Source organism: Stenella coeruleoalba (genome assembly GCF_951394435.1).
Source record: "Stenella coeruleoalba genome assembly, chromosome: 14".
NCBI classification, from domain to species: Eukaryota; Metazoa; Chordata; class Mammalia; order Artiodactyla; family Delphinidae; genus Stenella; species Stenella coeruleoalba.
Window position 1 is genome coordinate 41,963,878 of NC_137160.1, and position 15,078 is coordinate 41,978,955.

The 15,078-nt window shown below is 34.3% G+C and overlaps 1 protein-coding gene across 3 annotated transcripts in view; it reads left to right on the forward strand.

The window, feature by feature from the left end:
* Nucleotides 1-15,078, forward strand: part of CCDC178 (coiled-coil domain containing 178) — a 239,951-nt gene that overhangs the window by 25,124 nt on the left and 199,749 nt on the right. For 2 of the 3 annotated variants that reach the window (XM_079943528.1, XM_079943530.1), the window contains exons 4-5: nt 8,719-8,741; nt 14,276-14,358. In XM_079943528.1, coding sequence (XP_079799654.1) covers nt 8,719-8,741; nt 14,276-14,358 — 106 coding nt within the window. Of the gene's footprint in view, nt 1-6,223; nt 6,373-8,718; nt 8,742-14,275; nt 14,359-15,078 lie in introns of those variants that run through there. The other variant, XM_079943529.1, reaches the window with a different exon arrangement.

Consider the following 15,078-nt stretch of genomic DNA (forward strand, 5'->3'; position numbering starts at 1 on the left):
TCTCTTTCCTTCTTGTAACTTTGGGTCTTGTTTGTTTTTCTTTCTCTGGTTCTTTTAAATGTAAGGTTAAATTGTTTATTTGAGATTTTTTTTGATTCTTGAGGTAGGATTGTATTGCTTTAAACCTCACTCTTAGAACTGCTTTTGCTGCATCCCATAGGTTTTGGGTCGCTGTGTTTTCATTGTCATTTGTCTCTAGGTATTTTTCGATTTCCTCTTTGATTTCTTCAGTGATCTCTTGGTTATTTACCAATGTATTGTTTAGCCTCCATGTGTTTATGCTTTTTACATTTCTTTTCCCTTGTAATTTATTTCTAATCTCATATCATTGTTGTTGGAAAAGATGCTTGATATGATTTCAGTTTTCTTCAATTTACCGAGGCTTGATTTGTGACCTAAGATGAGATCTATCCTGGAGAATGGTCCATGTGCACTTGAGAAGAAAGTGTAATCTGCTGTTTTCGGATGGAATCTCCTATAAATATCAATTAAATCTATCTAGTCTATTGTGTCATTTAAAGCTTATGTTTCCTTATTAATTTTAAGTCTGGATGATCTGTCCATTGGTGTAAGTGAGGTGTTAAAGTCCCCCACTATTATTGTGTTACTGTCAATTTCCTCTTCTACAGCTGTTAGCATTTGCCTTATGTATTGAGGTGCTTCTATGTTGGGTGCATATATATTTATAATTCTTATATCTTCTTCTTGGATTGATCCCTTGATCAATATGCAGTGTCCTTCCTTGTCTCCTGTACCGTTCTTTATTTTAAAGTCTATGTTATCTAATACGAGTATTGCTACTCCAGCTTTCTTTTGATGTCCATTTGCATGGAATATCTTTTTACATCCCCTCTTTTGCAGTCTGTATGTGTCCCTAGGTTTGAAGTGGATCTCTTGTCAACAGCATGTATATGGGTGTTGTTTTTGTATCCATTCAGCAAGCCTGTGTCTTTTGGTTGGGGCATTTAATCCAATCCCATTTAAGGTAATTATCGATATGTATGTTCCTATTACCAATTTCTTAAATGTTTGGGGTTTGTTTTTGTAGGTCCTTTTCTTCTCTTGTTTTTCCCACCTAGAGAAGTTCCTTCAGCATTTGTTGTAGAGCCAGTTTGGTGGTCCTGAATTCTCTTAGCTTTTGCTTGTCTGTAAAGCTTTTGATTTCTCTGCCAAATCTGAATGAGGGGCTTCCCTGGTGGCGCAGTGGTTGGGAGTCCGCCTGCCGATGTAGGGGACGCGGGTTCGTGTCCCGGTCCGGGGGGATCCCACGTGCCGCGGAGCGGCTGGGCCCGTGGGCCATGGTCGCTGGGCCTGCGCGTCCGGAGCCTGTGCTCTGCAACAGGAGAGGCCACAACAGTGAGAGGCCCGCGTACCGGAAAAAAAAAAAAAAAAATCTGAATGAGATCCTTGCTGGGTAGAGTAACCTTGGTCGTAGGTTCTTCCCTTTCATCACTTTAAATATATCATGATACTCCCTTCCGGCTTATAGAGTTTCTGCTGAGAAATCAGCTGTTAACCTTATGGGAGTTCCCTTGTATGTTATTTGTCATTTTTCCCTTGCTGCTTTTAATAATTTTCTTTGTCTTTAATTTTTGTCAATTTGATTACTATGTGTCTTGGCATGTCTCTCCTTGGGTTTATCCTGCCTGGGACTCTCTGTGCTCCTGGACTTGGGTGGCTATTTCCTTTCCCATGTTAGGGAAATTTTCAACTATAGTCTCTTCAAATGTTTTCTTGGGTCGCTTCTCTCTATCTTCTCCTTCTGGGACCCCTATAATGCAAATGTTAGTGTGTTTAATGTTGTCCCAGTGGTCTCTTAGGCTGTCTTCATTTCTTTTTTTTTTGTGTGGTATGTGGGCCTCTCACTGTTGTGGCCTCTCCCGTTGCGGAGCACAGGCTCCAGACGTGCAGGCTCAGCAGCCATGGCTCACGGGCCCAGCCGCTCTGTGGCATGTGAGATCTTCCCGGACCGGGGCACGAACCTGCGTCCCCTGCATCGGCAGGCAGACTCTCAACCACTGCACCACCCGGGAAGCCCCATTTCTTTTCATTCTTTTTTCTGTATCCTGTTCCGTGGCAGTGAATTCCACCATTTTGTCTTCCAGGTTACTTACCTGTTCTTCTACCTCAGTTATTCTGCTATTGATTCCTTCTAGTGTATTTTTCATTTTAGTTACTGTATTGTTCATCTCTGTTTGTTTGTTCTTTAATTCGTCTAGGTGTTCTGTAATTCTTCTAGGTCTTCGTTAAACATTTCTTGCGTCTTCTCGATCTTTGCCTCCATTCTTTTTCCGAGGCCCTGGATCATCTTCACTATCATTTTTCTGAATTCTTTTTCTGGAAGGCTGCTTATCTCCACTTCATTTAGTTCAGGTTTTATCTTGTTCCTTCATCTGGTATATAGCCCTCTGCCTTTTCATCTTGTCTATCTTTCTATGAATGTGGTTTTTGTTCCACAGGCTGCAGGATTGTAGTTCTTCTTGCTTCTGCTGTCTGCCCTCTGGTGGATGAGGCTATCTAAGAGGCTTGTGCAAGCTTCCTGATGGGAGGGACTGGTGGTGGGTAGAGCTGGTTGTTGCTCTGTTGGGCAGAGCTCAGTAAAACTTTAATCTGCTTGTCCTCTGATGGGTGGGGCTGAGTTCCCTCCTTGCTGGTTGTTTGGCCCGAGGCAACCCAGCACTGGAGCCTACCAGGCTCTTTGGTGGGGCTAATGGTGGACCCTGGGAGGCTCATGCCAAGGAGTACTTTCCAGAACTTCTGCTGCCAGTGTCCTTGTCCCTGCTGTGAGCCACAGATGCCCCCCGTTTCTGCAGGAGACCCTCCAACACTAGCAGGTGGGTCTGGTTCAGTCTCCTATGGGGTCACTGCTCCTTCCCCCTGGGTCATTATGTGCACACTATTTTGTGTGTGTCCTCCAAGAGTGGAGTCTGTGTTTCTCCCAGTCCTGTTGAAGTCTTGCAATCAAATCCCACTAGTCTTCAATGTCTGATTCTCTGGGAATTCCTCCTCTCGTTGCCGGACCCCCCAATGGTTATGGGATTTGATTTTATTGTCATTGTGCCCCTCCTACCATCTCATATGGCTTCTCCTTTGTCTTTGGATGTGGGGTGTCTTTTTTGGTGAGTTCCAGTGTCTTCCTGTCTATGATTGTTCAGCAGTTAGTTGTGATTCCAGTGCTCTCGCAAGAGGGAATGAGCGCATGTTCTTCTACTCCACCATGTTGAACTAGTCTCCTACTAATTTGTTTTGATTCCACCTCTAGAATGTGTCTCAAATGCAGACAGTTCTTCCCATCCATACTGTAGGATCTTCATTCAGGCCATTCTCATTTTTGCCAGTGTTACTGTAAGAGCCCTTCACTGGTACCTCTGCTTTAGTCATTTCCTCCTCCCTTCCTTCTTCCATAAAATAGGCCATATGCCTTCTCTTTTCTAAATGTATTGTTGCCAGTAATCTACCTAAAACCCTCCTCTGAATGTCTCATGTCACAGTGCTTATTTCATATTCCTTGACATGACATAAATGTCCTTTATAAAATAATATTTACTCTTAAGCTTCATGTCCCTTCATATACTCTATTTTAGCTTTGATTAACTCTCTTAACCCTGGACCTTAACCCATGCATCTTCTCTTATCTCTGTTTAACCCTCATTTCTTCCCACAAACTACCTTTGCCCTCCAAAGCTTTGGATAGCTGTCTTCCCTTGAATCTCATATGACATTTTACTGATCAAATTAGCAGTGTATTTTATTTGTTTCTTCATATCTCTGTCCTATGTGATTGAAAGATCTAGGAAGTTAAAGTCTATTTATAAGTCACCACTAACCATAGTACCTACTAAAACCTGGCAGATTATAGGCATTAAATACTTCTGAATGAGTGGATTCAGGAATGATTTTTTAAAAATTGTGTCAGGTTTTGCACGTGCTTTTAAATGCATGGGAAGGATGTACTTGTTCTTAAGTTTAAAAATAATTTGGTGTGGTGTTTGATAAATATTGCCTGTGCTTTTGAGATGATTTGGACTTTTGAATAGGGTAATTATAGGAAACCCCCTATTGACTGTGAGTTTAAAGGTATGAGTAGTCTTTTCAGATGAAAGTAGGTCACAGTTGTGGGTGATAGTATTCAGCGTTAGTACTCGCATCTACAAATATTTTACAGTAAAAGGGAGATTCCCAACATGAAGTTAATTTTTTCGAGTAGAAAATATTTAGAAGGTTTTATGAATACTTTCTTTGTCTCAAGAACTTAAATAGCATTTAAATATTCAAAATATTTGGTAATAATTTCCAATAAAAATATGGAGTTAAAAAATCAGGGTCAGTTAGAATGTTACATGTATCAAGCAGGAGTTTGTGGGCAATGTGGTTTAGAGCTATAAGTAAATAAAGTATTTTATTTCACCCATAATTTGATGACTCTTAATATCATACATATTTAAAGTATGTCCAATTTGACATTTTTAGTCCCCCCCTTTTGTTTCTCTTTGCTCTTTGAAAGAGACAGAAATAGGAAATGCATAGGATTTTGTGGTTAGTTGGATAAAATTGATTATAAGTCGTAATCAATATTTCTAAATATCTCAAATATTTATGGTGGTAAGTAATATTCTAAGCTTAATAATAACAGAAATTTTATTAAAAATAATTTAAAGTGACTTCGAGAGATTTCTAAGACTTGTCTAAATATTTCAGATAGGAAGCTATACATGGGAAACTCAAATTTTCCTCTGGTATTGTAGGCCTTCCCTATGTGAACCATTTAAGTATCCTGATAATTTGATTACTAGGTACCTGAAATTTTGCCTTCTACCATCAGATCAAAAACCGATTAAAATAATTTTTCTTTATTGCTTTATCACTTACCTCTACAAAAATGTTGTGAGGGTCAAGACTTCCCTGGTGATCCAGTGGTTAAGACTGCCTTCCAATGCAGGGGGTGTGGTTTCGATCCCTGGTCGGGGAGCTAAGATCCCACATGCTTCGTGGCCAAAAAACCAAAACATAAAACAGAAGCAATATTGTAACAAATTCAATAAAGACTTCAAAAAATGGACTATATAAAAAAAAATCTTTAAAAATAAATGTTGCGAGGGTAAGTTTTTCATCTTAATATATTTCTCCGTACCAAATATAACTCTATTTCTAAAAATTTAGGTAGCATGTTTTTATCATTATAAAATACATCATTTTCTATATCATAGAAAATGTGCTATAAAGAGGATCAAACAGAATATTAATTAAGCATTACTCACTCAATTAAGCATTATTCACTTTAAAATTTGGGACAGTTATGTCACAGTACATTAAAATGTCTCTTAACCAATTTCCTTTCTTGTGATACTTCAGCTTCAAATGGCTTCTTAGAACTAGTATCACATAAGTTAGCCTGATTACAGGTATCTGCACTGTGTAGGACTCTTGAGTTTCCATAATCAAGTGATGTCATTTTTCCCAATTATTAATTAGTTTAGCATCTATTAATATACTCATCAAATGTTCATTCTTTTCTCTGCCTGTTTATCATTTGCCATTTTCTTTCTGGTTTATTTGTAATTTCTTATTGACTTGTAGGAATAAATGATTATCTTTAGTTTGTTGTGTAGATTTTAAATATATTCTCTTATTTGACTTGTCCTTTTATGTTATCTTTTATTAAAAAAAGTTCTTAATTTTAATGTACTTAAATTTATCATTTTCCCTTTATTTTAAGTGTTTTGGAACTTGTTTAAGAAATCTTTTCACTATTTCTTACAAAATTTTTCCTTTATTTTAAAATTTTGAAGTTTTTTACTTGAGATTAATTGTTTAACAATGTGAATTTATTTTGTGTGTGAGAGAATGGAATAGGTAGGTATTTTCATTTGTAAAAATATGGAAAATTATTTTTATCAACATCAATTTTATTGCAAAATCCAGTCATTTCTTAGAAATCAGCTATATCACATCAATCATATATCAAGTTTTTATATATGAGTATATTTATTTCTGGCTTCTTTGTTCCACTGGTTAATTTTATCTTTCTATTATAATACCTCATTTTACTAATTTACAATACCTCATTTTACTAATTTACATGCTTTATAATATGTTTTGATACTTGATATGGTAGTTCCCTCTGTTCTTCCTTTTTTAAACTTTGACTATTCTTGGTACATATAAATTTTAGAATAAGCTTGTTATGTTACATGTAAACACCCACTGAGATTTCAAACAATTGCATTCATCGGTTTTTTCTTATGCAGGTGAATTTAGTCTCTCCAGGGTTTTTTTTAAGATTCCATTGAGTCTCTTGTACTGTTGGCCCAAGAAAATTCCGGCAGTATAGCAAATACCAAAATCTGTTTAGAAGAGAGAACTGAGTAGGAGGTAATGGGGAAAATGGACAAATTGACAAAAATTTCATGCTAAAATACTAGTTTTGTAACATATTTGTATATATAGTATTCATTTAATGTATATCTGTGAGTATATAACTGTGTCTATAGACATAGATAAATATATGGATAGATCAAGTGTCACATATAAGTAGAACATCTTATCCTTTCTGCCCATTTGCATTAATTTTTCTGTTATTTGTTGTTCATGTAGTTTTCCCAATTTTTTTCTTGTATTGTTATTTCTTACATATTTATAGAAATATTGATAGATATCTCTTATCTTTTGTATAAGTTGTAAATTGTTATTCTGCCTGTACTATTTTTTTAACTTATTTATGGTAGCTTTTTCATAGAGATATTAGTATGTAGACCAATCTGTTATCTTACAAATTCTGGGACTTTTGTAATGTTTTAAAAATTCTTCCTCATATTAAGATTATTAAGATTTTTAATTATTTCTAATCCTTTCTTTTACATTGTTTCTTTAACCATCTGAAGTTTATTTTTTTTATTGCATGAGGCAGATATACTTTTTTCTTAATTATTTGAATTATCCTAATATTATTCATTGATTGTCCATCTCCATTTTAATTTGAAATGGAAATTTTGTAATAAACTAAACTCATATATGGGTAATAAAATGATTACTTATTTTAGCCTGTTTTATATTTGGATAATGACATTCATGCTAAATTTCATTTTTCTCTTTTTTAGTATTGTGGAGAAAAGATATATATGCCTGGAATTTATTATTATATTCAGTATAAATTTTCTTATTTTTCATACTATAATCTTTCCTCAAATATTTGGATACTCTTTTTTGTCCTTGTATCTATAAATAATGGACCAGACTGATTACTCGTTGCTAGCATAAGTTTTTGTTGTTTTTTGTTGCAGTTATTATTTGTTTGCTTTTTAGAAGTTGTCAGGGTCTGCTTACATTGAGGGTTTTATGCAGTGTATAAAAATTTTACTCAGGCTCTTTGTAAATAGGAGGTAATATGCTTAGGCAAGAAAGTTGTGGGCCTTTTCTTTTGCCTTAATAAGCTTACTTTTGAGTTTGTAGCCCCTTAGAATCTTTTCCCTCATTGATAAATCTGTTTTTATTTTTCCTCACTCACCTGTTTGGGTCTATGTAAGATTCTGCTAGTTATGTAGGCCCTGTTTTGTTTCTCTCTAGAACCATAACTTCTATTCTTAGATAGCCTCTCCATCTTAGGCAGATCTCCAATGTGGTTAGAGAATTCTTCTCATGGCAATGACTAGGAGGTAACTTCTCAGCCATGTATTCTGGATTCTTGGGATAGAAAGTAGTAAGACTGGACTGGCCCATCTCATCACAGGCAGCCCTTTAATTATTTACTTTGCCTATCACCTGGTTATTCTCACATACTGGGAATTTCTCGTGAATTCCACACAGAAGCCTTTTACCTCCCCTGAAATGGTCTCCACTTGTCTCTTCTGAGTTATACTTTTCTGTCCTCTGTTTTGACTATCAGTCTCATCTGATTACTCTGTTTCTGGGAATTCTTCTCAAATATACGTTCCAATGATTTTATTGACATACCTATATATTTTTTCCAAGAAATTTTGGTATGATATGGGAATTGGGGAAAAGTAACCATGTATCTTCAATTTAAATTCTTGAATTGGAGATTGTCTATGAAACGCACAACATTCTGACTGTATATTCCTTGTGTTTTTGTTAATTTGTGCCCCTTAGAGCCCAAGGTAGTGTTAGAATATATCTGTAGAACATGACTCCTACCAAGGAGTTCATAGTCCAGAAGAGGGATATTACTCTGAAAAACTAAATATTTGTGAACTTACATGTAATTATGTGTTTCCAATTTTTGGTAATATATTAAATATCATGCACTTACGATTCTGTGGAAAGTCTTTTAGGAATAAATGGCATTTGAAGTGACCCTTGATGTAAAGGTAAAATTTAGAAACAGATAAAAGGTGAGAACAATTAGGTGGGAGTAATAATAAAAGGACTAGCTAAGGTAAGTATATAGCTGTTGTGGAAACAACACAGTATAATTTGACAAAAATATAATGCGGAATGTGAAGTAGAGTATTTGTAATTTTGTCAGTGAGTTTAGGTGTGAGTTAAATTTACTACTGTCTTTTTTTTTGAATTTTATTTAATTTATTTTTTTATACAGCAGGTTCTTATTAGTTTGGAGGTGGTGGTATGATGAATTGGGAGATTGGGATTGACATATGTACACTAATATGTATAAAATGGATAACTAATAAGAACCTGCTGTACTATTGTTTTTAAGATGTTAAAAATTTGATTTTTTATTGAGATCTTTTATTTTGACAGTTTGAAACGTCTTTGGAAGAATGGTAAGAACCTTTCGTGCTTCTTTTATATTTTTTATGTTCAAATTTTGATGATTAATCTGCTGTAGATGAGTTTATTTCAAAAGAAAAGGGAAATTGAAAGCAAAATTTTTATATTAGACATTAAAACTTATTTTTAAAAATATAAGAATTAGGATGTCTCTAGAAATGGCAGAATAGGGATTTCCAGGGCTCTGTCCTACCACAAAAACAACTGTAAAGTTGGTAAAACTTGATGAGAATCAACTTCTGCAGAAATGCGGGATCTGGTCCAAAACTTACAACAACAAGGGAAAAAGTTAAGGAAGAAAGAGTTACTACATTGCATGAAAGAAGGACTGTGGCTAAATTGCCCACTTGCCATCCTCCAGCCCTCAGATCAGTGGTGGCCATGAAGCAAATAGCCTGACTTGTGGTGAAGATTGCTAGTGCCAGAAGGAACAGTATGGACCTTATTCTCAAAGAATTATGGTTCAGTGTTTTGATAAGTCTGATGACTCCCTGAAGGACCAGCACAAAGGATTGTCTTTGTTTTTTCCTGACTAAGAGCAATCACAGAGCTAGAACCACTTCCAGGCAGTGTTTGCTGAAAGTATTTGAAGTCATATATTTGCCAGCAATGTCTGAGGCTGTGGATTGGTCAGGACAAGCATTAAAAAGATCAAAATGCCTGGGAATAAAGAGTTTGGGAAAAGAGATACATTGGGGAATAGGGTTTTTCAATGCTCTCATATATACTACGGAATTAAAAAGTGCACACATATGAACAGTGTTGGACACATGCTCAGGAAGGACCAAGAAAACTTAATCTTTTACCTCTGGCTAGCCTTTAGTATCTGCACAGGTAAGAATTGAAGGTAGAGGCAGAGTTGTAAGCAGCCTGGATAAACATTAAAGGAGTACTCCAACTCCGAGCCAGTCTGCTAAGATTGGGAGTGTATATTTTTCCTTTTTTCCTTTTTGTTTTTTTGGGCCCCAGGTATTTAAGGTAACTTGGACAAAACTCAAGATCACCAGTAAGCTAATGAAACACTTCAATGGCCACAAATGAAAAGAATATAGATATTACAGTAAGTGTTTAGAAGAATCACTAAGCAAATAAAAACCCACCACAAACAACAAAAATAAACCCAGTAGAGGGAGGGTAATTTTATATCCATATCACATTAAAATACTCAAAATTTCCAGGTTTTTACAGAAATTATGAGGCAGGGAAAGAATAAAAGAAAATTTGCCCCATTAACAAGGGAGAAAAAAATGAAGGAAACTGGCTCTGAGGAAGCCTAGACATTATGCTTATTGGACAAAGACTTTAAGTCAACTGTCTTAAGCATCCTCAAAGAGATAAAGTAAACTATGGACAAAAAACCCCAACAAAACCAGGAGAGTAATGTCTCAACAAATATAGAATATGAATAAAGAAATAGAAATTATGAGAAAGAATCAAATAAGACATTCTGGAGCTAAAAGGTACAATAACTGAAATGAAAAATTAGAGATGTTCCTCAACAGATTTGAGTAGGAAGAAGAGAGAATCACTGAATTTGAATATAGTTCAATTGAGATTATTCAGGCTGAGAAACAGAAGACAAAACAATGAAGAAAAATGAACAGAGCTTGTTAGACCAAGGGACACCATCAAGAATACAAACATACGCATAATGGCAGTCCAAGAGTGACAGGGGAGAGAAGAAGGGCGTGAAAGAATATTTAAAGAAACATTGGTTAAAAACTCCCCAAGTTTGATGGAAGAAATGAATCTGTACTTCCATTAAATTCAGTGAACTCCAAGCAGGTTAAACTCAGAGATCCACACTAAGACATATCGTAGTAAAATTGTTGAAAGCCTGGGACAAAGGTAGTATCTTGAAAGCAGCAAGAGAGAAGTTACTCATCATGTACAAGGGATTTTCAATAAAATTATAAGTGATTTTCTCATCAGAAATTATGGAGGACAGAAGGCAGTGGATTGACATATGTAAAATGCTGGAAGAAAACAACTTGTCAGACAAAAACTCTGAATCCTGCATAAGTGTCCTTCAGAAATAAAGGAGAAATTAATATATTCCCAGATAAACAAAAACTGAGGGGCTCCACACATTATCAGAGCTGTTCTATCAGAAATCCTATAGGTAGTCCCTTCAGGCAGAAGTGAAAGGACACTAGACAGTAACTTGCAGCCATATGAAGGAATACCAAAAGTAAAGGTAGCTATAAAGATAAATACAAAAATTAGTATAATTGCATTTTTATTTATCTATTTTGTTTTTCTATCTAATTATAATTATATAGATAAAACAATAATTATAAATCTATATTAATGGGTACACAATGTATAAATGTCTGGTTTGTGAAAATGACAACATAAAAGGAAGAAGCAGATCTGTAAAGGAACAGAATTTTTAATACTGTTGAAAATACGTTGATTTTAATTCAAACTTAATTTTTGTGAAGTTAAGGTGTTAGTTGTAACATCTAATCTCCAAGGAACCACTAAGAAAAACTCTAATAAAACAAACAAATAAATAAAAAACACAGAAATCCAATAGAGGGAAACTAAAACAATAAAATCAACTAACCACAAAAGAAGGGAGTTATGGAGAAATTAAAGAATAAAAAGATAATATAGAAAACAAGTAGCAGAATGCCAGAAGTAAGTCCTTTCTTATCAGTAATTACTTTTCATGAAAATGGATTAAACTCTCATATCAAAAGGTAGAGAGTGGTGGAATAGATAAGAATACATTCTCCAACTACATGTTGTTTATAAGAGACTCATTTGATGTCCAAAGACACAAGTAGGTTGAAAATGAAAGGATGAAAAATATATTCCAGGAAAATGGTAAACAGAAGAGAGCTTGAGTGGCTATACTAATATAACACAAAATAGACTTTAAGTCAAAACATATTCAAGAGACAAAGAATACTTGATATCTTGATAAAAGGGTAACACCATCAAGAAGACATAAAAATTATAAACCTATACATACCTAAAAACATAACCTCAAAAGCATGCAGTAAACTGACAGACGTGAAAGAAGTAGACAATTCTATAATAAGTTTGAGAATTCAGTACCCCCACTTTCAATAATGGATAAAAGAACCAAAAAGATCAATAAGGAATTAGACTTGCACAGCACTAAAACCATCTAGGCCTAACTGACTTATATAGTACCCTCCACGCAGCAACAGTAGAAATCACATTTTTTTCACATTCACATTGAACATTATTCAGGATAGACTGAACATTATTGAGCCACATTTAAAAATCTCAAAAATTTAAAAAGATTAAATTCATACAAAGTACCTTCTCTGACCCAATTCAATGAAACTAGAAATCAATAACAGAAGGAAACCTGGAAAATTCAGATATGTGTATAAATTAGACAGCATGCTCTAAACTCAGTGAGTCAATTTGTAATCACAGGAGATATTAGAAAATAAGTTGAGATGAATGAAAATGAAAACACGTGGTACCAAAACTTATGAGATGAAGTAAAAGAAGTTCCCAGAGGGAAATGGATAGCCATAAATGATTACATTAAAAAGAAGATTCCAAATCCAATAACCTAACTCTATAGCTTACAGAACTAGAAAAGAATGAGTGTGCTAAAACTAGCAAAAGAAAGGAAATAATAAGGACTAGAACACAGATAAATGAAATACAAGTAAAAAGAAACCAATAAATAGTATAAATGAAAAAAGTTGTTTCTTTGAGAAGATCAAACAAATTAACAGACCTTTTAGACTGACAAAAAAAGAGAAGACTTGAATTAAAAAATTCATTAAAAAATTGGGGACATTACTATGGATCTTGCATGAATAAAGATTATAAGATAATACAATGAACAGTTGATAATACTATGAACAACAAATTAGATAGCCAAGATGAAATAAACACATTCTTTAGAAACAAACTATCAAAGCTGACTCAGGAAGAAGTAGAAAATCTGAACAGGTCGGTAATGAGTAAAGAGATTGAATCAGTAAAATCACCCAACCAAAGAAAAACCCAGGACCAGATGGCTTCACTGGTGAATTCTACTAAACGTTGAAAGAAGAATCAATAGCAATGCTTCTCAAACTCTTTCAAAAATTAGAAGAGAAGGAAAAACTTTGTAACCCATTCTATGAGGTCAGCAGTACCCTGATACTAAAGCCAGATAAAGACATCACAAGAAAAGGAAATGTAGACCAATCACTTTGAATATAGATGCAAAAATTCTCAACAAAATATCAGCAGCATGAATCCAGCAACATATTAATAGAATTATATATCATGACCAAGTAAGATTTATCCCAGGAATGTGAGAGTGGTTCAGAATACAAAAACCAATCAATGTAATGTATCACAGTAATAAAAGGAGGTGGGGGGAACTCGTGTGAACATCTCAATTGATGTGGGAAGCATGTGGCAAAATCCAACACCTTTTCATAATGAAAACACTCAAAAACCAGAATGGGAAGGGAATTTCCAAAACATGGTAAAGGACATTTATGAGAAACTCTTGACTGACATTACACTTAATGGTGTAGACAGAAAGGTTCCAACCTAAGATCAGGAATAAGACAAGGATGCCCATATATTGCCACTTCTGTTGAACATTGGAACTCTCGTGCTGTGCTGGTGGGAATGTAAAATGGTTCAGCCACTATGAAAAACAGTTTGGTGGTTCCTCAAAAAGTTAAATCTAGAATTACCATATGACCCAGTAATTTCACTCTGATGTATATACACAAAAGATTTTAAAACAGGTGTTCAAAAAAAAACTTGTATACAAATATTTGTATCATTAGTATTTACAATAGCCAAAAGGTAGAAACTACCTGAAATCCTTCAGTGGACTCATAGATAAATGAAGAGTGGCATATCTGTACAGTGGAATATTATTCAACCATAAAAAGTAATGAGGTTCTGATACATGCTACAACATGGATAAAATGAAACTTCCTGAAACGTACTTCTTCTTCAGTACAGTGAAAACTAGTCTAGAATTCAAGAATTGGACCAGAAGAATACTGATAATGAGAAATATTTCATTATTGAATATATAGAACTTTAGCTAGAAAGATTCTTTAGAAAAAATACATTTTAATTTGGACATTTTTCTAAAACCTTAATAACATAAAATATGAAATAGTAGTTTTACTCCTTGCATTTTATATTGTCTCCTCAGAAACTGCTAAACTGAAATTAGAGAAATAACTCTCAAATTATTTTCAGTAAACTTTTTTTTTTGATAGCAACACTCTCTAGAAAAGACTATCATTAAAACAGTATTGGTTTACTATCCCCTCAAAAAATTTCAAATCATTTGAAACAAATTTTAAATTTCTCTTAATTTACCATGAAGTATAAAACCCATTTCCTATTAGAATTTTGCTATGTTCATCTCTTAGACAGTACCATTAATATGTATAGTAAGTTTCACCACAAATATTTAAAATTCAATGTTAAAACATCACCTAAAATTTGTTTTACTAACTTTAAGTACAGCCTTCCTTTATTAATTGATTGTTTCTTTCCCGTCATAAAGGAGCAGAACTTCTTTCACAAAAGAGCTGAAAGATCTGAGTGTTGCTACACCAGTGAAAGAGGTCATACCAGAAGAATTGAGAGGTAAAGTTGTACCTCATACTAGAAAAGTATAATTATATTTAAAAGCTCATTGGCTTTTCATTTATACATTTCTCATTTTCACAAGAATCATGTATAAGTGTTTTGTAATCCTTATGAGTGACTAATAGAGGAAAGAGTCTCTGTATTGTTTGATTAAATATTTATTCAACAGATATTTATTCATTACTGTACTGTACCATATACTGCTCTAGGTCCTGAGTATATAATTATCCCTGCCCACTTCTCAAGAATGTAACTGTAATTCAGTGCTGTCCCATAGGACTTTCTGTGATAATAGAAGTGTTCTATGTCTCACTGTCCAATAGGGTAGCTACTAGCCGCATACAGCAGTTGAGCACTTAAAATATGGCTAGTGAGACTGAGAAATTTAATTTTTAAGTTTAACTTTAAGTTACATTTAAATGTAAATTAGTTACATGTGGTTCATGGCTACCATATTGGACATCACAGCTCTTCTATATATATAAATTAAGACTAATATTCTTGTCAAAATTTCCAAATGTAAATGTATAATAATTTATATACTGGTATAAAATTTGTGTTAAAATTACTTCAACATATTTGTCTATATCCTTGACATTAAACACTTCCTCCTACCTTTGCCACAAAAATTTGTTGAACACCTTCCTTTAGAGAAGGATAACCAATAAACTTAGAACTTTTCAGAAGCATGAATATTTTGTCATTTACTGCTGTCAT